The sequence below is a fragment of the Ixodes scapularis genome, unplaced genomic scaffold, assembly GCF_016920785.2.
Source record: "Ixodes scapularis isolate PalLabHiFi unplaced genomic scaffold, ASM1692078v2 PGA_scaffold6__148_contigs__length_123643588, whole genome shotgun sequence".
Classification (NCBI taxonomy): domain Eukaryota; kingdom Metazoa; phylum Arthropoda; class Arachnida; order Ixodida; family Ixodidae; genus Ixodes; species Ixodes scapularis.
Genome location: NW_024609881.1, coordinates 116,189,772 through 116,215,830, shown reverse-complemented (window position 1 = coordinate 116,215,830; position 26,059 = coordinate 116,189,772). Strand labels below are relative to the sequence as shown.

The 26,059-nt window shown below is 45.1% G+C and overlaps 1 protein-coding gene across 1 annotated transcript; it reads right to left on the bottom strand.

Annotated features, from left to right (window-relative positions):
• Positions 1-24,525, bottom strand: LOC115311097 (putative cytochrome P450 CYP13A8). Its single transcript, XM_042286065.1, has 7 exons — positions 24,456-24,525; positions 22,172-22,224; positions 20,512-20,608; positions 14,015-14,140; positions 6,474-6,714; positions 5,039-5,169; positions 1-144 (listed from the first exon to the last, which is right to left on the bottom strand). Exons 1-7 carry the CDS (start codon positions 24,456-24,458, stop codon positions 1-3), a joined length of 795 nt encoding a protein of 264 aa, XP_042141999.1. The 5' UTR covers positions 24,459-24,525.
• Positions 24,526-26,059: the final 1,534 nt, after the last annotated feature.

Here is a 26,059-nt window from a genome sequence, read left to right as displayed (position 1 = left end):
TCACCTATCGTCTTGATTATCGTCTTGGTTCGAGCCTATCGTCTTGATTGTATCTGCCTCGTGTGATGTGCGATTGAGGTCAGCTTGGGGAATACCTGTGCCACCAGCTTGCGCCAACCTTACCAATTGTGAAGGGGACCGTCCCTGAAAAAAATTGGTCTATACACCTTTCCATCAATTATCACCAGGATGAAAAATGCAGAGTCACTGAGCTCTGGACGCATGCGCAGAGCCTTAGATACCGCACAGCCGAGCAAAGGCGCGTGCTCAGAAAGCGCTCCACAGCACAGCAGACAAAAATGGCAGCGCGCAGGCGATTGTTGCAAATGTTTGTTAACGTAAGGTCCTAATAACCAGGGTGTTCTAAAAAATGCTGTTCAAGTTTTAGTGACTGTTGTATGTTATGCAATAAACACAAAAGTTCTTAATTTGTTATACTAAATACTTGGATTAACTTTATTTTTCCTTTTACATATTCAATCTCGTGTTTACAAAACAAGAAATAGCTAATTAATGAGTTGTAACGCGCTCATGGAGAGGTACAGAATGCAGGCTCACTCAAATAAGCAAAATAAATAAAATACAACTATTTTTTCCAGTGGGGACAACCGTAGGGAAATTTGCACACCCGGGTAGAGTCAAACAGGGACTTTTTGGCGCAGACGTGGGGACTTTCCGGTTTGGCCATCTGATAACACTGCCCTGGTGGGCGCCGGCAGTCATTCGTCCTACCGAAAACAATGCTGCGTACGCCACGAGCGATTCGCCGCCGCATTGGAGCCGTGTAGTCACTCGCGTCTTACGAGTCTTGTGTGCGAAGAGAGCCTAGTGAACTGAACCAGTGGTGTGTGCGACTGCGTGCGAATTCAAAGGCATTTGTGAAGCTAGAAGGCTTTCTTTTATATGCTTTCACTCCATAACACGGAAACAAAAACTACGGTTTACTGTCGACTCTTACCAGACACTTGTAGAACCCACCCTCTCTCCGACAGAAGTGCCCTCCTTCTCGCTTGTAGCCTTGTACACATCTTATACTTTCACCCGCATGCCCTACTGCTTCGGAATCTCTGTCGCTCTTGGGCTTGGCCACGCACAAATTATAAGAAAATGTGCTTTGACGTTTTGCCCAGTTAGAAGACACAACACGTGTCCGCTAGGCTTAAGGCTACGACACCTGCTTCTCCGTGTCACCTCTTTTAGCAGAAGCAGGGAAGTGCACTTCATTACCTGGCACGAAATGTATCTGCAATGGCAGGGCGCCTAGCCAAAATAACTGGAGTTCAATATTTTCAAGCTTCCCGCCTCTAAAGAAAATAAAAAAAATAGAAAGTAACTTAAAAGTAACTTTAAAATGAGTACAAGTTAGTTGAAAAAAGTATTTAAGTTAGAGCACTAAATACTGACGTTCGAAAGTATTTGCAAGATACCAATTTACTCACAAAAGTATTTGAGATGAAGTAACTTGAGTAGACTATTTAAGTTAATTACAAGTCTGGTATGGAGGGAAGACTCCCATTCGCGGCCAGCCTCGGCCGACGCGAGAGGGGCCCTGTGCGTGCACTTGTCGACGCTACAACGCGCGACGCCGACGGGTGCAGCGCGTTGAAAACGAACCGCGACGGCCCGCCGCGGCTAGATGGCGCTAGCTACCGCCCGTTATAAAAAGTACGATCGATATCCATCTATCTATCCATCCATCCGACGGAGCTGGGCAAACTGACAAGGAGGATAGAAGTGTAGAAGAGGGCATGACGTCAGCCGCGTAGCCTCCACTAGCAATGCTCCCTTGACGCCTCGCCTCTGTCATTTTCCTCCTTTCCCTCCTCACTTATCAGCCCAACATGAACACATCACGTGACCGTAGCTAGCCTTCGTCTAGCCTTCGATCTGATAAAACCTACCGGACGGAGCGCGCGCAAGCCTGCAAGGAATCCTTCTACAATCAGCCATCTATCTCGCACGTGACATGTCACGCGCAACAATCGCCAGAGAAATCTGCTGTCACTTTGGGCACAATATCGTTTCAACTTTTTATGACTAGGCTTCACCAATATTGCAACGTGCCCCCAACTAGTACTTATGACCTCCTTGCCCACTGATCAGTGATTGATGATGATCTCAATGTTAATTGCTGGATCGCGCTTCCCGCTCGGGCGAGTGAAGCCACCGGACGGCCATCATGTTCGTAGAGGATTTGCGGTTTTGCTAGCGTTACAGAGGCCGGCGGCAGCGTGCTGAAGGCACGTTTTCTACTCGTTCGTCGTCATTTGTCAAAAAAGGTTTTGAAGACACTATGTAAGGGTTGAGACTTGCCGTTGAGAATACCTGGAAATTTTTACGAAAGCGCAGTGCAGCAGGAAAAGGCCACAACAATAAATAAAGATTTCGTACTACAGATTTCATTTATTCATTCATTTATTAGTTCCCCTTAAGACCCACGAGGGGTATTACAAGGGGGGGGGGGGCATTGACAAGAATCACAATACAATAATTTGATTGCCATAAGCGTCTATAGCAATCAAACAAACAAACAAACAAAAAACGCGCCACTGATGCCGTTCTTTCCCCCCTCTTTCCTCGCCAGTGGACACGGGATCAAGCTCCTTTCCGGACCGCAAGTGCCGCAAGTTACAAATACAGTCAGATTGAAAATTAAACACTGCCCAGAGGTACATACGGCTTCACGCACATTGCACTCGCAAAACACATCCACGCGGCGCCGAAACGAATCTTGATCGGTATTAAAGGGGTAGTGAAACGAAATTTTAGCGCCGATCTTGTTGAATAAATATGGGCTAGAGACAGGCACCACCTCGGAAATATAAATATTGCGCTGTAAAACACAGGAGAACTAATTTTAAACATAATTAAACGATTTCAAATTCTCATCTGGTGGATGGGGGGAAGTTCTCGTGACATCATTTGTGCCAAAATAGCAGCGCCGTTCTGCGGCAATACGGCGTGCCGGCAGAATTCGCCTAGGCCTGAACGCGTTTGCAAAGCCTTGGCGGAGAAAGCCAAAGCGTAGTTGGCCACAGTGAGCTCGTTCTCGTTGCGGCTCTTTGCATGACACGGCCCGAGCATGCTTCTGGCACGGCCGGTATTAGTTGCTGCGAGTCGCGAGCTGCAAGCCGACGTTAAAAAGGATATGTTTGAACTACGAGGGTGTCAGCAAGAGCCACGCAAATGCCAAATACCTGTTCACACTCGGAGCGGACACGCGCGTTTGATCGAAGTGCTGGATTCGCTCTGTTAGACCGCGTTTCGGTAAGCGCTTCTGGACCGATCTTTTACGATTGCAACTCGATACTGACATGACACTCGGCAAAGAAAGGTTAGACCGACATCGCGTAGCTCCCACGAACTGACGTAGCGTCGAGTCAGAATAAAAATGGCATACTAATAACAGAGTGTACATACCGAGTTGCGAAGGTAATCCGTATGGCGTTTATTTGAGCTCTATATCACACAAAACAAGGAGATAGAATCAATGAGAGTCCCTTTTCGACGACAGCGTTCGTCACCGCTGTCTCGGAAAACAAGGAGATCGAGATGACAAGGGGAAAATATTGACCTCTGAAATTTAGTTCAGGGATCAAACTACTCATCCGGGAAGGGTCCACAAGGGTCGCGCGGGCATATTCCATTCAGCAGGCCAGCCGGTCATGGACAGACGGTCTTGGCCAAGGACCGCCGGAGCAACGGTGCGCCGAGTCGATGTTGCTGCTAGGCCTACCATATTCTGCCGAGCTCGCTCGGTCGGCAGAATCGTGGCCGTTGTAGCTCTTCTCGTGTGTTTGTAGATCCTGCGTTCTTGATCGTCGTGGTCTGTTTTAAGTACTCCTTCCTTTTTTCTTGCTGGTTGAAGTCGGGACGCACGAGAAGAGCACGAAAAAAATAAATGTCCGTCGGTGGCCGATACCAAGTAACTGAGCGCTGTCGGCCTTGTTGATTTGATCGTAAAAAGTGCGTAAGACAGCTTCGGAGCTGTCGTAGGATTCTGTCGTAACCTGCGCAAAGGTTACGACAATTTCGTTTCGAGAGTACGGGTTTTGTCTCAAATTTGTCGTACGCACTTTTTTCGTCGTGAATTCGCTTTGAGAATCCGGCCTCAGAGCTGGTTTTGTCAGTGCTACCGTGGTTGCCGACTTGCCGTGGTGCAGCATGCGTGCAGCCCTTGCACATCTCAAACGGCCACGTTGTCACAGGTCGTAAATCGTCGACGCGCCACCAAGTGGCAACGCTCGTAACCACAACATTCACGCCGTAGCCTTTCCCGACTGGCACAAGTGACGTCACGAATGCGCCCAATATCCCAAGACGCATCGCGCTCTCCGATGGCCGATTTTTGAGCGCGCGCCCAATCGGGCCCATTAAAGTGAAAAATATAGCCATCCGTTCAAAATACAAACACGCGATTATGATTTATGAATATCATTGATCATATTGAACCTATTTCTGACCATAATAGGTGTATTTCAAGTTTCGCTTCAGTATCCCTTTAAAGCTTGCGAAGGCGTGCCAAGGAAGCTTCGATCAGGCCGCGAGACCGGTGACACTTGCTTTCGGCGAGTTTTGCCTTTTTTCCTGCGGCACTGCGCTTTCGTAAAATGTTCCACGTGTTCACAACGGCAAGTCTCAACGGTTACACACAGTCCTAAAAAAACTTCTTCGGCGAATGACGACGAACGACTAGAAAACCTGTCTATAGCACGCTGGAAAACCGCAACAAAACGTTAGCAAAACCGCGAATCGTCAACGAGCAGGATGGCCGTCCGGTGGGTTCACTCGCGCTGCAGCGAACAAGTTGGGAAGCGCGATCCAGCGATTGACATTGAGATCAGCGCGAATGGTTCCGCAGCCGTCGCGAGGACGCTATCGCCTCAAGTTCCACTGCGTCGACGGCTTCAGATTCCCTTGCGAAAGAAGAGCAGTTCGCTCGTTTGGAAAGCCACCGCTGAGAACAGAAGCTACAGCTCCGCTGCTCTTCCTTCTTCACCAAAGTGAAAAGGCAGATTTTTTTTTTGCGAAGACTTACCTGTTTTTTCTCTTTACGTAGGCGCACCAGCCCTGCGATGTGTCTATGATGGATGCTGGTATTTCTCACGATTAGGTATCCTTGCACAATGAAGAACAATTTTTTGATCCAGAGCCATAACGGAATGGCGTCTGTGAAATGAAGAGGAACAGTACGATGGGATTGATATGGGATACCAACCAGGCAAATTCCCGCTAGTAGTTCATCGTGTCTACACAAAACTAGCAGTGGTGTTACAGGCTGTGCTTCCTTACTTCACCTCACAAACTTCTGCAGTGAAGACAAAAGCACACGCGCGTGTGCCTAGCTGAGCAGCATGCTTTTTTTTTGTAAGAGGACTCGAACTTAAGAGCACTTCCTAAAGCCTCGCGCTCATGCCCATGCCTTTGTCTTCACTTTATATGTTTCTGAGATGGAGTAGTAGAGTGCCGAGACACTTGTTTTTACGAATACAAGAAGTGCCGCTTCACATAACCATATGCTCCTCACGAAGCAGTGCGTATTGCCGTAAAAATTTTGGGAGAGTGAGGAAAAAAATGAAAGCCGTTTACAACTCCCTGTAACGCCGAATTAGAGCGCAGCCCTTGAGGAAAAGGAGGGGAAGGGTACCGAGGGGAAGGTATATCCTTCCTCCCTCCTCCTCACCTCCTCATCCTGTCTGCTACTCCTCCCTCCGAGCGGCGTCGCCGTCGCCTCACGAGGGTCACGTGACCTCACGGGGTCACGTGACCCCTATGGGGTCACGTGACGATTACGTCATCAGTGACGTTACTGATGAGTCGTCGTCACCAGTGACGTCATCAGTGACGATGACGATGCGGATGCTGATGACGTCAATCAGTGACGATGCAGATGCGGATGCCGATGACGTCATCAGGGTCGATGACGTCATCAGTGACTATAACCGGCATTTTGGAAAACGAGTGGCGCCACCTGTAGTTGGAGTCGCGAATTGTGGCGTCAGCCGAAGGACTGCTTCCCGGCATAGCGCTCAATAAAATAGTCCGAGCAGGAAAGGCCACTGGCTCAATGTTAAAATCGTTGATGCACCGGGGATGGCTCAAACATTTGGCCTGCGAGGCGATCTACGCCTCTCGCCCCATTCAGTAGAAACGTCAAATGCTTACCGATTGAATCATCCAATTACTGACGGTTTCGGTAGTCACCCACGCATCCTTGTGCGAAAAGAAGGCGATAAGTATAAATGGACCAGCCGGCACATTTACTGTATAGTCCTCGGTTCAGTGAGCGGCCTTCCCTGCTAGGGCATTTCTTTTGCGACGCTAAGAGACAGAGTAGTCCTTCAGCTGCCACCAGGATAGCGTTCCTATGTGAGCAGACGCCGTTCGCGTGTTCCGGGTAAGTTTGGTGAGTGTTGTTTTTGAGAAATCCACCAGAGCGTCACTATTCTGTAACTTTATAATAAAGTACTCACTCGAATACAGAATCCAGTTGAAGGCAGGCCGTCTAATAGCGGCCCGGACACCATGCAGAAGGCGCTCGGATTGTTCGGAAGCCGCCTGAAAACCTAGCCCAGTCCCCATCGTGAAACGCAAGAGGATCTCCGTAGAAAGCCTGCAGAAGCGTATGCTGATATCTACCCCTTTGCGGTCCCCTACGGTCTTGTCCAGTATCTCCAGAAACTCATCAGTGCATTCGTTCATCATCGGAAATGCCTAAGAAAAACAAACAAACAAAAGAAACAACAATAAGGCAAGGGAGTTTCTGGAGTTTCTTTACATGCGTGTAAACGACATCGGGTACGAGTGTTTCTCCCTTTACGCAAGCTTACTGGCACTAGAAGGACCCAAGTGTACTCACACGCAACGCCACCAAAAAAAAACAAAAAACTTTCAGACTTTCTACTCAGGCGAAGAATGACCAGCGGAGCTGTACAATGGAAAGTTTCCATTGACCAGCGGAGCTGTACAATGGAAAGTAATGGCCGGCCGCAAGTCGGGAAGCCAGAGTGGAGAGGCTGTCGCCATCTATGAGCGACGGTGGCAACCAGATATGTGGCTTGCCGTCGTCGCTCATAGATGGCGGTAGGTGTCCAGAGTTCGGTGTTTTCATTTCTTTTCGGAGGACCCGATCCTAGGGAAACTAGCCCTTAACAGCTCTGATGTAAAAAAGAAAAAAAAAAGTTTTTCTGTCGCCGTGTCGTGTAATTTCAAGAATAGAAGCTGACGTTTTCTTTCAGTCTCCACAAAACTTGGTGACTAAACCTGGACTGAGCGCGTTGGTAATAGATTCAAAAATTCGAAAACGTCCGTCCTCTTTGTCTAACTCTTTCGCATTCTTAAATTGGGACTAGGGGCTCCAACTGGGTGTACTAGAACCCATACATGCAATAAAGTTTATTCATTGGTGACGAAGTTGCGGGGATCGCATTGGTGGCGTTGTCAGCAATGCGGTCACCGGAGTTTGGTCATCAAGATTTCTGGTCCCAGCGGTGACAGTATTTGAACGCCGCTTATACAGTGTACACGAGCACTGCTAAATCATTCGATGTAGGCTCGGGACAATCCATGCCTGAAGGCACTTTCTGGTATACTCCGTTCACTCTTAAGTTGAGAGTGCAGCCAATGCCATAAGCACGACAGCTCGCAGTCGCTGCTTTGATGGGTTCTTCCGGAGAGCGAGCACCCGCGGAATGCACGCCTCAAAGCCAGATGCGCGGCCTAGCTCGCCCTTGTAGCTTTGGCTGTAGTCTCAGCTTAAAGGGGTTATGACACGAAACTTAAACGAACAGATTATTTTTTAAATGGAATGCTAATAGGCTACTTAGTTTATACACCAAGATACGCGATTAATAGAGCCCTGGTACTTGCAATAATCAATCTATGAATTTTGATAATTTTTATCTCGAGACTAGGCAACACCGCCCAAGTTAGTCACACCATGGTGTCGACAAACCACGTGATCATGAACGCTCTCTCATTCTAGGTGCCCCGATGATCGCCCAAGCTCGTCTCAACGCGGTACGGCCAAAACCGCTCAAGCAACTCAGAAACCCGAACGTTATTCTCGCTCTCGCCCCCGGCCCGTTGACCTTCCACCCTGCATGCGTCTGCGAGATCCTGCACAATGGTGACCCCGGCGAGTTCGTCCGTAACTCGCCGTTTCTTGAGCTGGTCGCCAGCGGTTCACAGTCAAAATGAACAGCTTCCAACATCTCTTGATAACAATCACTCTCATCGCTACTGCGACCAATGTCGAGCTCAAGACGAGCGATGCCGTAGACGTAATCGTCACGGACCGCATACTCGACACATGGAAGGTAAACGAGGAAACTGAAGCTCGTGACGCCAAGAGAGCAAAGAGAGCAGAGTCTGTGCGTACGTGCAAGGGGACGCAGCGCGGTTAACTGATGACGTCACCGGCCTCCAGCCTCGAATTCGGCCTTTTCGAATGGGGCCACTCCGAGGGACCCTCATACAAATCGATTTATTCACAAAACTATCGCGCCATCTTAGAGCGGAGCTCTTAGGCGCCCGTTTCTGGCTTGAGCGGCGTCGGCGTAACCGTGAGGTCACGTGAACCCCCCCCCCCCTCCCCTTGAGGTCACTTGACACCCCCCCCCCCCCCCCGAGGTAACGGTTACGTGACCCCCCTGAGGTCACGTCACCCCCTCGAGGTCACGTGACCTCAGGGGGGTCACGCAGGATGACGAGGTGAGGAGGAGAAAAGAAGGTATACATGTCCTCCTCCTCAAGAGCTGTGCTCTAATTCGGCGTTACAGGGAGTTGTAAACGGCTTTTCTTTTTTCAACAAATTTCGCAGGATCATAGGAACATACCATGGGTCTTAGCAGTCTAGTTATCTCACACTTTAATTCTGGCGTGTCATAACCCCTTTAAGGGTGAACGGAATGTAGCAACGTTGTCTAGTAGTCGCAATAAATCACTTATTGCAGACGAAAACACTCCCGACATACTCTCCTGCATAGACATATTTGTGAAACATACATCAATTAGCGTTTCTGAATGTTGACTATTTCCGCGTCGTTAGATCAACAACGTTTTCACCTCCGCACGACAGCATTATTTTAAGTAAATTTATTTGGATTACAGTTCTTGCCTTTTTTCGCAATATAAAAAAGCAGGTGATTGGAAACGACAAGGTTTATGAGACCCCTATTATTAATGCTAGTAGCATATCTCAGTTTTGTACCACAATTCACCAAAACAAACTGGGACGAAATGCATAATGAGCCTGGCCTGTCAAAAACTTTAAACAACCTTAGAAACAATACTTAAAAAAATATAACATTGCATTTACACGTGATTTTGTTAAAAAGCGCAGAAAGGAAAAAAAAAGAATAGATTACACCAGCATTATTTAAACGCATTGAACGAGAAAACTGGCTGTTTTTCCCATTCTCAGAAACAAGTTATCATGCAGGCTCATCTCGTCGAATTAAAAAAAAATATATGTATATCGGAACAAATTAAATATAAATCTTAAAAAAAAAAAAAACCTGTTTATTATATATAAAAAAGCATTTTCCCTAATTATTCATAACCCTAAACTGCTGTGGGCAGCTGTCAGTGAAATGCCGTATTTTCCGGGCTTTACTCCGCACCCGATGCACAGTCCGCAGGGGCAAATTTCGGGTCGAAAATAAAAGCATTTGCATGGATAGTCCACACACGGTTCATGATCCGCATTCCGTGCATAGTCCGCACTTAGTGTCTAGTCCGAACTTGAAAAAGTATCAAACACGGCACACCTTGACAAATGCCGACTGTATTCGCTCACAAAGAAGCTTTAACACACTAAAATCAACGTTTAATATAGTCCGTTACTCATAAAACCCTTCCCGACTTGTCACAGTGAAAGATATACAAAAAAAAAACACAAAAAACATCGTATAGTGCTCACCTGAGGAACCGTTTTCTTCAGCGCATCACTTGCGAACCAATTTAACGAGCATTTCTTGGAAGCAGGTGCGTCCAAAAGCACAAGCACAAAGCAAACTTCAAAATCTGCTAGCTCATACATTTTACCTACTTACAATGATTCTTTGTAACGCCCACCTTAGAAAAAGAAATTATATCCATTGTAAACGCATTAAAAAATACGTGCTTGCCCGGCGACGACGATATCAGCACTCTTACGATTAAGACTGCTATCGCATTTGTCACCTCGCCTCTCGTTTATGCTTGAAACCGAATGCTGACCACTGGCATTTTTCCCAATTAAATGACAATCGCACTTGTTACCATATTTTGTAAAGGTGGAAACAAGAATGACCTAGGCAACAATCCGCCAATTTCTATACTGCCGCTTTTTTTCTAAAATCGCGGAGCGTATTATTTATGAAAGAATATGAAACTTTATAGAAGCTGGAAAAGTAATTAGTAAACAGATCTATGCATTTCGAACAGGTAAATTCGCTGAAACACCATTATTACACCTTAAAAAGCGTATACTTCATAACATTAAAGAAGAACTCTTTGCTGTCGGGATTTTTCTCGACTTCCGTAAAGCATTCGATTCTATTAGGCACAACATTTTGATAAAAAAATAGGCATATGTGGCATTCGTGGAGAAGAATGTAATTTTGTAGGAAGTTCAATCCTTGATAGGTGTAATAAAATATGGCGTTCCAGAGCGGTCCATTCTCGGTCCCTTACTTTTCATCCTGTACAAAAATGATGCGGTTAGCATCCCATTAACCCCTGATATAATTTTATACGCTGATGATACTAACCTGTTTTCTTTCAGGTACAGATGTTGTTTCTCTTGAAGGGCGTTTAAATGTATGGCTCAGTGAGCTATACATACTTGTCTTAACACAAACAAAATTTACATAAATGTTAAGAAAACACAATTTATCATTTTTCGTCCAAACAATAAGCCTTTGCGTTATGATATAACGTTGCCCATCAACAGTTGTGAAATTACGCAAACAAACGCATGTAAATTCTTAGGAGTTGCCTTTAAAACTGATTGAAGTTGGACTGATTACATTAACAATGTACGAATAAAAATAGCGAGATCTATTCCATTAATATACCGATTAAAATGCCTTCTACAACTGAGTGTAAAAAAGCAACTATACTTCTTCTTAGTTTACTCCCACCTTGTGTATTGTCATCTTATCAGGGGTACAATCGCGGACAATATGACCTGAAACGGCGCTCCGGCCTGTGCACGGTACTACCTGCGCCGCCTGTCGCATCGCTCCATAACCACGGCACACCCTGAGGCCGAGATAAATTCTCACTTGCGCTCACTGCGCCGCTGCGCTCTTCCGGCCGTCTGCTAGCGAAAATATTGGCCAACGGAACCACCATCAGGTTTTCAGCTGACATGCATTTCAGCGCATTTCAAGAAGACGCCGATGTGAAAAATGCGCTGTCACGCTCGTATGTCCTCGAGGAGCGCTGCCTGACGAAGCTGCCTTGGCCCCCAAAAGGAGCCAATCTGAATATCATCGAAAACATTTGGAAGCGCATCAAGTTAGCCATGTCACGGCGTACCCTCCACTGCGCCACCACCCACAAATCGTGAAAAGCAATCAGAGGTGAATGGGAGTGGCTTCGGACTGGGCCAGATTTCGTGGCCGCGTTCTATGACTTCTTAACAGACAGTAGGAGAGCCGTGGTCGCGGGTCAGGGGAGAATGACGCGGTATTAAATTATTTTGCAAGTTTTACGGCACCTCAGGACCCCCTGAACCGGACTTCTGCCGATTGAAACCAAGCTTGATGCTACGGTTGCGACACTTTGTTTGACGACTTTAACCTCGCATACTTTTGTGGGGTGCTCCTTTATCGCGATCATCTTGTATAGTGCAGTTCAACTTCCGCGCCGACTATTAATATTTTGTGTCTGACATTGTCCTCTGCCAATATTCTTTCCATCAAGTTTCAACCTCCTTCTCCTGACAAATATATGACTGTTTTTCCCACCTTATTAAAACTAGGAATTTGTAAAAAAAAAAGAAAAAACTGGTGTCTTGTCACCAACATGTTTTATTTGAAACAAACACATGGGCAATGTAGTCAAGAAATAATATTTTTGAACTTTTTCATACCAATCAAGGTTACAAAACCTTTTCAGTAACATGTATGCTTACCGTTTTTCTGAACATATCTGATTAATGAAAAAGAAAAAAAACAAAAAACCTTGGAGCCGGACTAAATCTTGCACACAGATTTTGGCCTATATTTTACGATGTCCTACTTTGCGCATGCCCCTATCATCAAACAAAAGCCACCTGCAACATCCTTTTGTGTGACCTTCAAAAACGATAATCGCAGCTGAAATTTGAGACACTTCAATATTTTGGACGACAAGTGTAATCTTTTGTTCGCCCTTGCCGCCCTACTACACACATGCCCGCTGTCGCACCCGCCGTCTCGCTTGCAGACCGCCCGAAGAGCGCAGTGGCGGAGCGAGCGCAAGTGAGAATTCATCTCGGACTCAGGGTGCGCCATGTGTGCGGAGCAAGGCGATAGGCGGCGCAGGTAGTTCCGTGCGCACGCCGGAGCGCTGTTTCAGCTCATATTGTCCGCGATAGTACGTGCAATAAGACTGATTGAGATCGACTTCTGTTGCTTCAAAAAAGGGCCCTACAAACAATATTTATTCGTGAAGCTGTTGCTAACAATTGCGTATATAAGATTTGCTGAGCTGTATAGTTTCTACCAAACTACTTTAACATATTACATATTTAAACACGACTTGACCTAGTTTGCAAACACACACTATCAAGAAACAGCATAAAACATACACACAGCAAAACCTTGGTGGGGTCCAAGTCCCAAACAAACTATGGTACTCAAACTATTGATAATCAGCCTTATGAAAAATGCATCCTTCCGGAATTGAATGTACTCAAGCAAGAGTAACAATGTATTAATTAAAAAAGACATTAAAATTCCTTCTTTTGTCTACTCTTAGCTATACCTAATAAAATCAATTTGAATATTTCAAGAGTAACTCGACAATCATCATCCCTTTTTCGGTTTGTGACGTTAAAAAGCCTTATCGTATGTGTTTTAATTTCCTCGTTATTGTTATTAATTGAGCTGTTGGCTGCCGTTGCATTGTGCTTGTGCTAGGAGAATACAGAAATACATTGTATATATTTTTGCTTATGTTTTGCTGTATGATGTGCAAACTCGAAGTGATGGCCTCGTCAAGAGATACGTTGGGGTCCCTTAGCCGCACCTCAAGGACCTTTGTATTTTGTATTTGTGTCCGAATAAACTTTGATTGACTTCGATTGATTGATTTTAAGTCAAGTTGGCAAAATATATCACGTCTGAACATTACGAACTATCTTGAAAAAACCCAATCCATGTGCGCTCGTTACCTGTGCATTTCCAGTACAGGGTACAGTTTAAACTCTTAAACATGCGTAGTTCGCGGGCTATATATAGTCCGGTAAAATACGATACTCGATGGAGTGGCCTTGGAGAGGATGCATCGTGGGAAAATTATCTTTTCGCACGCGGATTTTTCAAAACGTTGTTGTCGACATTTAGCAAGCATATTGGCCCTATTTCCTGCCAAAATACAGGCCATGACGTTTGCTGTAGGTGCCTGGAACCCGTTTCCGACTGGTGTGTTTACTGCGTCCTAAAAAGTGTCCCATTCATTAGAAGTGTCATATTGACGCCGGCCGCTCTCATGGCTGTGTCAGGGTAGCGATTCCGGATGTGGCAGCCGACTGCTCCGCTGCAAGTCGCTCTCCAGCATGACAGTCCACGGAAACTTCGGCAACCAGGAGTTGAGACTCCGCGACGACAGCGACACTCGAGCTCCCTCCTACTCTTTGTCGGAAGTTCCAGCACCCATCGCCAGGATCGCGACATGCGACAACATGACACGCCGGCTTCTGTGGCGCCATTTGTTGCCAGTTGGAAACTATACTTTCGCAGTATGTGCGTGATATTGGACGCTAAACACACCAGACGGAGACGGGTCCCAGGCAGCGTTCTCGGCTACCGTGTCCACGTACCCGCTTCAGCTTGCTTGAGTTGAAGGCCGGCGATATGAGCGTCCTCAATTCCCGCCATCTGCGACCGTAAAGCCTCGAGAGTTTCTCGTCGTTGACTGGAATGCCACTGGACATCTCGACGTATTGCTGCAGATGAAGGGGGGTATAGGTGAGCGCCATCTTTTGTGAGCACTGAAACCTTAATGCCATCGCTAGGCGCCTTCACTGATGTTTTTTCTTTGTATTTTACCCATTGTAAATGTATCTCGATGTGCTGTACACATACTGTTATATGATTTTGTCCTACTTATGATATGGTGTACAGTCGTCTAGAGAAACACAAATACATAAGCTTAGGAAATACTCATTCAGCGGCGGTCAAGCGCGGTCAGACCCATACAAAAGACAGACTGCAAACACTTTGTGAGGCCTTCCTTTGATGACGGTCAAATCGGTCACACATAAACTGCCTCGAGACATCTTTGAAGCGCACATATGTATAAAGCAAACACATGCTTCGAAGATGTTTGACACGTATCCGCAGATAATCCTCTCATCATGTGTACAGCGAACACCCTGAGTGTTTTCTACAATGGGTGAACAAGGTTTCGACTATTGCAGCGTTGCAAAGACTTCATTCTTGACCTTTATGGATTGAAACACTACCAATGCATATCTGCAATCATTGCAGCCACGAGAGTGGCGGCATTCGTCAACAAGCGGCACGTTTAAGATTCAATTTGCAGACATTAATACTGTGTGTCATAGAAGAAATACGTAACAAAAAAAGGCCTCAGCAACTTCGGTCAAGGAACAGAACTCGTGAGTTCCGACGGGCGTTTTTGATTTTTTTTAAAGATTATATTACGTTAGAGTGGTTTCGTTTCGAATAATTCGTAGTGATTATTGTTTTCGGCTTTTGCATTGGCAGGATTATGCGGACCAGAAAGCAACAAATAGAAATGCATTATAATTTATCTAGGGTTACGCTAGAATTGCAAACCACCACACAAAATTTGGTGCGCTCGGCAGCGGCAACTGTTATGTTCCTGAAAGATCTGGTTTAGGATATTTGCTTCGGGAGCTTTGCTTTTGGAAGAATGGTTGTAGGAGATGTGATTTTGGGTAATGTTTTTTTTTTTAGGGGATGCACTTTCATGTCGTGGAGTTTACGAGATGCGCTTTTACGTGATGTGTTTGTTTGTATGAAATCTGTGTTTGGGAACATGCGCTCTTGGCGACAAACTGAGACGTGCTTTTTGGTTGAAAGGCTTGTAGGGAATGTTTTGTAGACCCGCCGGGGAACCTATCAGCGACCCGAAGTGGCAGCGGCAGCGATTTCGGAGATGCTGCTCTGTCGGTAACAAGCAGAGAGAATGACGACAAAGGGAGCGAAATCGCGTCTTGTCATAGATTACGTGATTGTTCGAGGGGCGACGGTGGTGAGGAGGGAGCGATAGTGCGGCGGCGACGGGGCGGCGCGTGCTCCGAGGCCACCTGCGTTTTTCATACGGACGCTGTTGGATTTCACCGGGAAAGGCACTAACAGCTGCCGCTGTAAAATGGGACTTCAGTAGAATGAAGCAAATGTGTAATATACTTTTTGATGGGCACAGTCGCGCTCCATAAAATCATGGCAATCTGTAGGCGAGCAGCAATTGGACTCGAAGTTTGTCAGAGTTACCAAGTTCATTAACCATAGCAAATCGCCTGAGTTCCGGTGCTTCTTAAATTTGCTTCGTTTTGTCGTGGGCTCATGCTCAATCATATCCACGCTAAGAACTTGTAGAAAGCTATAGATATGCATATCGCGTTTCCCTTAGTTTTAGATGTATACCACAGCATAAACTTGTAAGCCTGGGAAACCATTTCTATGCTGAGTGCAAGTTCGTCCGCTTCTTTTACAGGGGTTGCGGTGACGTCCAAACGCCGAGCGTTGATTGGCTCGATTGGAATTAGGGATAGTGAGTAGACCTGAAGGTAGCTGGCATTGGGGTCTACACACACTGTCCTTCCAACCAAAGCCAATACGAACTCGGCGTTTAGACTTCAACCCAACCCCTGGACAAGAAGCAGACGAACTTGCGCTCCGTATAGGCCTACACACTGCTTAGAAATAAATCAGCGTTTGCCCCAGTAAAACGGCTGCGCTTGCTCCATGCCGAAAACAGCGCCATTACAGCGGTGGTACGTCAGGGCCATGTGCAGGTGTATAAAAGAGCATGTAGCAGCACAAAAAGGAGGAAGAATCCCCTCCCCCAACGCACTCTGTAATCAATAAGTGGTTGTTTCCTCCTCTCTATCGTTTTTTTTTTCTTCTGCTAAGGTGGAAAGGAAGAGAGGCTTTGAGAGTGGAGCTTGTCGTGCTCTCCTTAAAGGGGCCCTGCAATCATATTTAAGCGTCTACCTTTTTTTTTGCGGTTTCCACGTCTCTTGGGGTTCTGGCAAGCCAGCGGGCACGGAGAGAGTAACTAAATATCAGTAAGTCATATTTTAACCGGACGACACGGAAACCTCCTCCACCTACGGGGGCGACCCGTGGTACCGAAAGCGCGCGAAATGTGACGTCTTTGGTCCTGAACTTACTACTGGTCAGAGCCGCTAAAAGCTTCGTTTTAGTCAAAATACAAAATATAAGTAGCGCGAACCGTTTCAATTCTTCATGACAGTAGTTTTTGTTCAGTATTTTAGACCAGAAAAAAAAAATGCAGCTTAGAAAGTTCGGAAACCAGAAATGACCCGTCGACATACCCGCCACCATGCGGTAAAAAAGGAGGCGCATACTAGAAACGAATAGTGGGATCAGGCTCCGACGAGCGGCGAGCGTAGAAAGGTCCCGGATGTACGCGGCGGCGCTGCAGTCGTTTGCAGACTCGAGGATCCGACCGGTTCCGAGCGTTCCGAAGGCCTTCGACGCAGGTTTGGCTTGCTGTTTGGCCGTTTCGCGGTATGGCAGCGCAAAGTGGCTCCCGGTGTGAACTGATCTTTACCCCGTGTCTGCTGTCGTTTGTGGTCAATGAAGTGTCATGCCGAAATATTGTTTGATCGCGCAGCAAATGCAATGCAAACCGCCCTGGCTCCCCGCTTCATACAGCCTATCCAGCACAAGCTTTAGTGGCGCCCTCTCGCGCCGTCGACACGGAGTGCGGCAGCCGTGAGCGCTCGCTGAGCTCACTACCCCTCCTCTAGTTCACGGCCCCTCAAGCGACCAAGGACGTCATGAAGGAGGTTATTTTTTGCTTGTTTTTGTAATTTTAATTTGCCTATAACTTTTAAAATAAAGCGAAGTTCGAGAAAAATTTTTTCATTAAGTTACTGCGTTTAGTGCGCTCAGGTTCGGTGCAAATTAAAAATCAGCAAAAAAGACATTACAGGGCCCCTTTAAAAGGAAACTTCAAACAAAAAAAGTATTTTTAAGCAGTCTAACTGGAACAAGCATGACACAAAACAAATCTTCCGCGAAAAAACAAATTTGTTTTAGCAATATTTACGCCACAGGACGTAATTTAGTAGGTGTCAGAACCTCTCCACATTTGAAACTCCCGCTCTTTCGACCCCCGCGGAGGAAAAGTACGCCCCGCCCCTCACTCGTGGATTTGCTCTTGGGTTGACTCGGCTACGGAGTTGAACGACGCAGCGTAATGACTTCCGGTAAGATGCGGCAACAACGCACGTTAAACATAGCGCCAGTATTGTTTTGGTTTGACGGGACGCGAGAAGCTGCGCGGTTTGCGAGCACATAGCGAAGGCGTGACCGGAGAAGTGCCCCTGTGATGTTCCCGGAAGACGGAAAGTATCATTCGTAATCTTCGTGTGTGCTTTGAAACCGAACGGAGTCCCAGGGTCAACGAGTGCGCAACCACAAGCCATCCTTCACGAAACCGCTGCGTTGTCTTCGGCGATCTGGTTCTGTTCGGTGCAACACGGCGATGCAACGAAGAACTGAAACGTTCGTGGTGTATGTGGTGCGGTGCTTGGAAGTAGACACCCACACTAACACGGAGCGCAAACTGGTTGTGGTGGGGTTGAGGTTCGGCGGGTTCACTAGTCCCGTCGTCGTCAGCCGATCCATTAAAACTGGTCCGGAAGGACGCAGCGAGCGTCTTTAAAAGTAAATCTTCCTTCGTTCCGTTTCAAAATATGGAAGATTCCTGACGCATACCGTGAGTAAAAAGCTGCGGGCGTTTTCAGCAAAATAATGTTTTAATTGAACAATGGACTCCGAATCCTTGTCCTAAATCTGCCGTTTTTATGCTTCGTGTTGTTGGATTGCGTTTGCACAGCGACGTGTTGCGCTCATCGTGCGGTATGAATAAATTTGGGCAAGATTTTCTACCTGCCCACAGATGCATGAACTGAGACCATTTTTTAAGTAGTGAGCATAGTGCTTTTTTATTTCGGTGTGGCTAGCGTTCCGTCCAGACGGAACGATAGTCGCCACTAGAGTTCCGTCTGGAACGCGGAGAGCTCGTGCCATTTGGGTCACTCTTTTCGGACTTCGCGTGTATCACTGGGGAGCTCGTTAACACACCCCCCCGCCTGCGTTCACGCCGCTTCGCGGCGACAGTATGCGGCTGCTAATTACAAACCTATTAAACCACTTAGCCCTCCGTACACGCCGCTTCGCGGAGTCCAGACAGCAACCCAAACCCGCTATGCCCCCTTGCACTTCCGGAAAGGAAGCAAAGTTTCGTCGACAACATGGGTTAATATGTTTCAGTGATAATTGTAAAAAAGAAATGTAAATACCAACAAAAAAATTGAGAGAAAAAAAAGTAACCCCACACTGCGGTTCGAACCCGGGCCCGCTGCGTGTAAAGCAGACACCTTTCCACTACACTACACCACCACTTCAGAAACTAGCTTTCACCATTTCTTTTATACGAGACCCAACATGGACGGAACTTTAGTGGCGACTATCGTTCCGTCTGGACGGAACTCTAGACACTTCCTTTTTATTTTGGGAAGAGGCGTTGTGCATTTATTACGGTACAATCACTTGAGAGTTCAGATATTGGGGAGGGCGAGCAAGTTTTCCGAACTTTGTCTCTTGGCTCTCCGGCACTGCCCCTAGTTTCAAGTTGCAGTTTCAGTAGACATACCTACTACCAGGTACAAACTGCTCTAAAGCAGGTAAAAGACTGGGAAGTCGGGACGGTGCGGACTCCGTGTTTCGCGCTTTTCGCAAGCTGACTGGGGAAGTGCTTTTGCAAAGTGTGCGGAATATGCGGCCGATTTTGTTATGCCCGTCGTTTGCGTCTCTCCAGCAAAACGAATAACATAATGTACAAAGCCGCATTCACAAGCCAAGATCTACTATAACAGCACACATTCATTCAAACAACTTTACGTAAGGTGGTTCGGAAGCCGAGAAAAAAAACATCTGTCGGCCAACGCAGAATACGGACGTTCGAAGGCTTCGGCGGACAGCTACTACGTAAGCTGTGCCAGGAAGGCTCGCTGTCGGGATCACTCAACTGACATCTCCGAAAAGTCAGCAATTGCACGCGCAAAAAAAAAAAAAAAAAAAAAAAAAAGCACGCTAAGCAAGCAAGGAGGAAAACAAAAGAACCGCGCTATGACAGCCGAAACCCCTCGTCGCTTCCTGTCACCCCTGACACCTGCGACAGCTGCTAACCACACGTACTTCACTTCAGGAAGTCACCTGGGTCAACACGAAGCACTGATCACTTCGGCGAGATGACTAGTCGAGCTATGCGAGACAGGTGGGAGCATAGACTTCGGCGGCCATGAAAGAATGGCGAAGCTTTTGTTTGTTAGGGTATGAATCCAAACGGAAGTGCCCGCCTTGTAAACCTTTTGCAAAGAATAATAACTCTCATCGCGTGGGTTATTCTTTAAACGTAAAAATATGCCACTCAAAAGGAAATTGCAACATATAACAAAGGTTTAACAACCAACATCTGAGCTGTCAATCAATCTCTTTGCCAATGAGAAGTATAGCAGCCAATCGGTGAAAAACGTCACGGAACACAAACTTTGTGGCGCGCGATTTCAAACGGACGAAATAGCCGCAAACTAAAATTAGTCTCACGCAATAAATATTAAATTTTGTTTTTCTGGTGGAAGCATTTTTTTGTCATGCCTCTCTAAATTAGGCTGTTTAAAGAAAAAAAAACATTTTTTCTTTGCAGTTATTCTTTAACCTTCAACAAGCTAGGATATTTTTCGTACAGTAAAAGTTCCGTCTAAAGCACCAAATATCGGATTACTTCAATATAAATGATTCATGGGCAAATTTTATCTTTATCTACCGAAATAATTTTAATTCAAGAAAATATAGGAGCTGCCGTTATAGGCAGCCCTTATACTGTTTATTTGATGTGCCTTAACAATGTGTTCAACTGCTGTGAATTCGGATTTAGCGAGCAATATCACTTCAAATAGTAATAGCCAGTGTAGCTTCACAGTGCGTCTTCTCATGAAAATTCGACGTCTTATCGTGCAACCTCCGCGATAGCCAAATAAATGTGCCTATTATAAGATGAATTTCACACCTGTCTTGCCGAGAAGTTCTCGAAGTTTCTGATAAATATTTGCCTGAGCAATTCGGGGTCACGTATGATCATCACGGGTCTGAAGCCATCAAAGAATCTGAAAGAAAATATAAAGATGTGATTGCAAAATGCAATGGGTCATTAGAATACTTTTCTGTGTATCATAGTAGTGGATTATTGTTATTTCCTTTAACATTTCCCAACGAGAATAATTTGCTACATTATTACAGTGATTGTTAGTGGGGGAATGTTGTACCGAATATGTCAGCAAGCGCTTTCGTCAAAATTATCTTTCGGCATTTGTGTGTTACCAGGCATTTTAGTTATCCGACAGGATGTCCCCAAGGTGCCTCTGCGCTCTCCAACAAACCGGAAACAGTAACGCCTGTACATATAGCAAGCCCAAACGTTTACCGAATGTATATTGATGTGGTGGATTCTTGTGGATGAAATGTTAAGGCACAGCTCTCTTCCTGTGAAAAATTACACCACAAACGTCGTCAACGTGAACGGCGGACGACAGAGTTAGCGATACTTGTGACGCTTGGAGCTATCTCGCAAAAGGCGAAAAGACGACACGGCGTCTGCAGTTTGCACCCTTAGGGAAATGGTTGGACGCGTTACAAGTGTCAATAACTCGGTCGTCTATGGACCCGTGTGTCATTGACATTGGCAAGTTTTTTTTTTTGTGTTTTTATTCAAGAGAAGGAAGCTATGCTTTGATATTTCATCAACGGGAATCCACCACATCGATGTCCATGGGGTGAAAGTATGGGCGCCCTAACGTCCCTGCACTGATTTTTCCCGCTCCTTTTATATCACAGAGATTCATTGGGGACCCCACCATACCATAAAACCGGCACTTTCGTTAACCACTGCTTCCCAATGTGCGGTCAGACATCTGAATAGAACATCTGAATATCTGAATAGTTTCCGGTTGGAGCAAAGTAAAAAATAGGACAGAAGAACATGGCTTTCCACGCTCTTTTTTTTTTTTTTTTGGATGGAAGCACATTGAAATTTTTAGGTGAGGAAGGTCAACGATGTCTGTCTGCTACACCTGACAGCAAGGTTGCACACAGTTTAAGTTGCGAAAAAGGAACACTTTTGTTTCTGTTTTGAATGATGTGTCACCTAAACCAGTTAACGTTTTTTATAACTTTGTCTTGAAAAACTTATTCTTCGTTCTTTTTTTAGCAAAGACCAGACATTTACTTCACGATGTATACAAAGAGAAGTTTCGGCAAACAAAATAAAATATGTTCATCTACAGTGAGCCTGAGACGTAGGAACAATAAAAAAAAATATGGACAGAACAACGAAGCTTTATTTTATTGTTCCTACGTCTCAGGTTCACTATGAATGTCATTCACCAGCTCGTCTACGTTTTTTTACCTTTCTTCACATGTTACTCTAAATTAATAGCCTGGCTGAAACGCTGATATATATATATATATATATATATATATATATATATATATATATATATATATATATATATATATATATATATATATGTATGTATGTATGTATATATATATATATATATATATGTATGTATGTATATACATGTTAAAGAACATTCGGGTTAGTTATTTTTATATGGCGTAGACTTCTTCTAGAGGTGAAGGTCACAAGAGAGACAGGCAACTCAAATTACCCAGCGATATCGCCATATTTGGTGGCCCATTTTTCTGTTGCTTCCAAACTGCCCTGGAAAATAGAAACATAACTTTTCAGGGATACGGAATCAGAGGAGGCATCACAATAACGTGTCATTTGAGCAGCACCGAGTTCAAATAGACAACGAAAGGAGTTTAACCTTTGAAAAAAATGTGTAATGGCAAAGCAAACAGTGCGTAATGGCAAAGCAAATCACGGTATAGTTTTCGACCTCCAGTCATGACGGCTTCATCAAACACGGCATGACGTCGTTAAAGGCGATATTCTAGTGCATTACCGCGGTGCACAATTACCTGCACATTTTTAATGGAGTCTTCAAACAATCTTGAAATCTAATCTGGAATAAATATGTTTAAAGCCGCTTTGTAGTCGCCAAGATTTATCAGGAGCAGGGTCCGTAGCGCCATCTGCCCGAAGTCAATCCGTCGAACCAAACCAAAAATCATCAGTCATGTATGAACTCAGAGTACAGTCACAGTGATACCTGCAAGACCTTATTGAACCCTAATGCATGCTTATGTATCATGGAGCAAACCTGCACATGATGGCCTTGTGGAGATGCGCTCTGCTTCATCTGCCGCGGGCGGCGGTCTACGTGGAAGAACCATCGTAGATATCTGCTGGGATATTGCCACACTACTATACTTTATGCGCGCAGAAGCCCTCTAACCGACGCCGCATGAAACTAAAGTGGCATGATGTAACGTCACCGCAACTGGGGCCATCTAGCGAGGGCTGCGCGAGACAGATATGTGAAGTCGTCCCTAGCAGATACGCCTTGTTAGACGTCGGGTTGAAGCAGCTTGGGTGCCTCTTTTGTAGTACTGTCGCGTTAAAATCGGAGGACCCAGAATCGTATCCTAAACAAACCGCGGTTTTTTTCTTAATTTTTTTCTTCCGTTTTTATGCATTTGGACACGTCGACGACGGTTGTTTACACTTGTGTTTCCCCGTGCAGTGTCTGATGGTAGCAACAGGCCACGAACATCACCGATATCTGGTTGTGGTTTTAGAAGCGATCCAATCGCAGCTTGAAAACCTCCTGACTGCTGGATAACCAGAGGAGCATCCGAAAGTTCACGCAACTGGAAACTCGTTTCCTTCAGCTCGCTATTGAGCACGTGACTCGGACGACGGTGCAAAAGTTGAAAAAGTACTCCAAAATATTTTGTTTGCATTTTTATAGCAAAGAATGCTTTTTAAATCAAAGCCTTAATCTCAAAATTATGTACATTCGTGCAATTTCCCGTTACATTTAGCGGAATAATTAAGGCCACGTGACGTTAATGAAGTGATGTAACACCACAATAGACAAGACCACGTCGCGTGACGTCAAATTTTATGGGGAAATCGACATCATGTGACCTAATATCGCGGTGACTTCATGACAATTGAAATTTTCCAGCTAAAGTTAGTGCTAATATTGCCGTCGCCTGAACTAACGTCACGTGACGTCATTATTTGAGCCAGTGACGTAACGTCATGTTACGTGCAATTCCCCAATAAATTTAGCGGGAAAAGTTTAAGTGACATAGTCTGATCAATTTTGCGAGACGTCCGGTTACGTACGTGATGTCAATTTTTCTAATAAATTTCGTAGTGAGCTAGCAAACGGCGTCGTCCACTCCGGGATACGACTCTTTAATTTCTTCTAAACGAATTCCGACGGTCACTCCTGAAATACTGCATTCGATGCATTAAAGGACTTTGGTGATGAAGGTCGGTGGTCATTGTTAAAATAAAAGCTAGCCCATGTAAGCAAAAATGCATCTCTGTTATTTATTATGGAGCTGACAAAGACTAGCTCCAGCAACCGAGGAACCGAAGTGTCCAATATTGGGCCACTAGTTATCCTGTTACGTATATGAGACTGAGGTGTACAGTTAACAACGAAAAAACACAACATATACAGCGCGGTGTATATGTGGTGTTTTGTGTGTGTGCTAATCGTGAGCTGTGAAGTCGGTAACATGTTCAGCCGACTCGCCTAAGATGTACCTTTGACAACAAAGAGCCTTTATGTTTACAGGAATCTGCCCCTGAACACAATGAGGCGCTAAAAAAGTCTTTGTGTGTGTGTGTTTTTGCAGATTCTTTTGAGCTTTTCTTATGTGGAATGGGGTGACAGTCTTGTTTTCGGGTTTTTTTTTTTTGTTATATAAAATATATTTGTAGAGACATCGGCTGCGTGAGTTCGAAAAGTTTCTTAATTGCAGCCCACCAAGCAAAGGTGCCAATGAATTTACTGAAAAATGAGGTACCATTTCCAGGATTTCAAGCAGATTTCCATAGATGGGGTGAGGTGTTGGTCCCGGTACACCCAAATCTTTAAAGAATGCCGCCTTCCTCTTGCACGACTTGTAAACACTGCAGAAAAAGCGACGTAATCTTTGAGGGACTATGCTCCAACCAGTGAACCTTGCACTAACGGGCTTTGACAGGAGGCACTTTTTTAACCATCGTCATCATTGTTTCCGACGCAACGGGTAGGAAGGACGGCGCAGGTCGTGGTTCTATGGCAAGGATCTCCAAGCCCCGGCCCGTCGAGGTCTTCCGACAGGCCCGTGGCAGGCCGCGGTCCTTCCAATGATACCCGTACTTCAAACTGCAGCCCGCGGCCCGCTTCCAGCAGGTCCCGCTGCTAGCGGTGCCAAAATGAGCGCACGTAAAAGAAGGGCGTCGCAACACGCACACACACCGTAAACTAAGTTATCAGAAATTAGGACTCCGCACAGAGACTCCAAAAAGTATTCCGGTATATGAACAGTAAGACATATGCATTTCGGAGCCAAGATACAGAAACTGGTATACTTTTTTTTTATAAAACTGGATATCACTGAGATACTTCCGCAAAAAAATCAAAAACATTATTTCGGAATACAGGCACAGATTCATAAATTCATTCTTTCTTCCCGAAGACTAGTAGGTGCGGAGGGTGCAGTTCGTGGTGAGTGCAAATGGCAGGCCGTGTATTCCTCAAGTTCATACCGGTTTATGCACGTCCCCTTAGATGAAGCTTTCTTATATATTCACGGATACCATCTCGAATGCATATAAAACATATTGTCGCCCCCAGTGACCCACAGGTACTGGAGGTAAACGACGACTAGCCATGCTTGAAAGAATCCGTCGGCCCAAATTGCACCCTACTTTTCCTTCAAGGTGTGTCTCCATTTGAGACACAGCTTCAGAGCAAAACAGGATTGTGGGGGAGCTTATCCTGCTATTCTTACAAGTTACCATTCTTCCTACTTCCTTTGTTGTGTGTGGTACCTTTTCCTCTATTTTGTTTTTGTGACTCTAATTTTTGTTATGAGTTTCTTGGCGATTATCAGACAATTAGGCTTCCCCACTGCAGGTATGGTTGCGCGGCGGATGCATATTGTAAATTCAAGGACCCCTTGAACCAAAAACTGATGTTCAGTTTGTCCTAAAAAATCAACAGCTACTTTTTCACAAGAAATGTAATGAGATCCCCAACCCTGGCAGTGTATTGCAATAAAAGTGATATATAAAATAAAGTGCCAACAAACGCTTTTAGGGTTGAAGTATCGAAGCGCCGGTAGTCTTTGTGCACTGTTTTCTACCCAAATGAAAAAAAGCTGGATAATAAAAATAGAATATCCAGCGCTTTCCCCCAGTACAACGCCTATCACGGTATATATATATATATACATACATATATATATATATATATATATATATATATATATATATATATATATATATATATATATATATATATATATATATATATATATATATATATATATATATATATATATATATATATATATATATATATATATATATATATATATATATATATATATATATATATATATATATATATATATATATATAT